We start from the raw sequence: 1302 nt of genomic DNA, 5'->3' as shown, positions 1-1302 counted from the left end.
AAGGTCCTTCCCAGCCCTGCCAGGGGCTGACTTGGCCAGGTCTCTGCACATTGCAGGTGCTCTCCAGCTCCTGGAGCTGTTCCTGCCCCTCCTGGGGACGGACAGGAACCCTCAGCCCGCAGTGCTGGGCTGCTCCAGCCCTGGGGATTATCCCAGTGGGGAGGTTGGGAGGGATGCACTGCCCAGGAGCACTCCTGGAGCTGTGGGATTATTGATGGCAGCTTGGAAATCGGGCTGGGGTTGGAAAAGTGCTTTTTGTTCGTGTGGGTTGAGCTCTCAGAGGGAGCTGATCCCCAGGATCAGCACAGAAACCTTGCAGAGCTGCTGAGATTCCCTCAGGGAACAGGAAAATCTCCCTGTAAATCAATTTATTCCTTTGTGCCACGGCCCAGCCTCGTGCCTGTCCTGCTGCTGCTTCCTTTATTGGGGATGAAACAGAATGTTTGGGGACATTTCAAAAGGGGAAAATCCTGCTGTCCTCAGTCCTTGTGATTCCTTTTGGGGCAGCACAGGCAGGAATTCCAGAGCAGCAGAGCATTCCATGCCATCCTGCACTCCCACAAAAAAGGGGATGCAAGAGATCTCCCACAATGGGCACAAAGAGAATTCTGTGTTTTAAAAGGAAAAAAAAAGCTGAATTTTCACTCCTCTTGTGTTCCAGTGAATAAAACCTTTAAATATTTAATGGAATGGCCTGGGAACAGAGGGAAAAAAATCCTGGCAAACTGAAGGTTCCCACCTTGAAGTCTTTCTGGTGCAGTTTTTGTCTGGTTCAGAACAACTTCCTGGCAAAAACGGATTTCAAAGCAGGAGAAAAGGCTCAGTTTGATCCTTGTGGGTCCCTTCCAGCTCAGGATGTTCTGATTCCAGGCATTTCCTTCAGAAAATTCCGTTTTTTTGGAGAGCGGGGCGTCTTTGATTTTCCTTTCTAATTGGAAATAAGTGAGCAGAGCTTGTTCCCATTTCCCAGATTTACAGACCTGGGGAGACAATGAAAACCAATTCCCAGCGCTTTGGGGAAAGCTCTGAAGGTTCCCAAGGATTTTTTTTCCTTGGGAGTTTTTTGGGAAGCAGTTTTTCCATGAAGGCTGGATCTTGGGGTGGTGTGGGGGGAGCTGTCCTGGCGTGGCCCTGCAGGAATGGAATGTTTCCCGTGGAATTCCGTGTTCCTGCAGCTGGCCATGGGGAAGATGATGGAGCAGGGCCCGGTGCTGATCATCACCTTCCAGGCACAGGTGGTGATGGTGATCAAGAACCACAAAGGGGAGGTGGTGGAGGGAGACCCGGTGAGTGGGGCTGGGG

General features: G+C 51.5%; 1 protein-coding gene across 1 annotated transcript in view; it reads left to right on the top strand.

Moving 5' to 3' along the window:
- TIMM44 (translocase of inner mitochondrial membrane 44) overlaps nt 1–1302 on the top strand; it is a 13709-nt gene that overhangs the window by 9869 nt on the left and 2538 nt on the right. The window contains exon 9 of the mRNA XM_033520101.1: nt 1176–1286. Within this exon, the coding sequence (XP_033375992.1) occupies nt 1176–1286 (111 nt within the window). The remainder of the gene's footprint in view (nt 1–1175; nt 1287–1302) is intronic.

Source organism: Parus major, chromosome 28, assembly GCF_001522545.3.
Source record: "Parus major isolate Abel chromosome 28, Parus_major1.1, whole genome shotgun sequence".
Lineage (NCBI taxonomy): Eukaryota > Metazoa > Chordata > Aves > Passeriformes > Paridae > Parus > Parus major.
The sequence above is the reverse complement of the archived record's forward strand: the minus strand, read 5'-3'. Positions and strand labels throughout refer to the sequence as shown.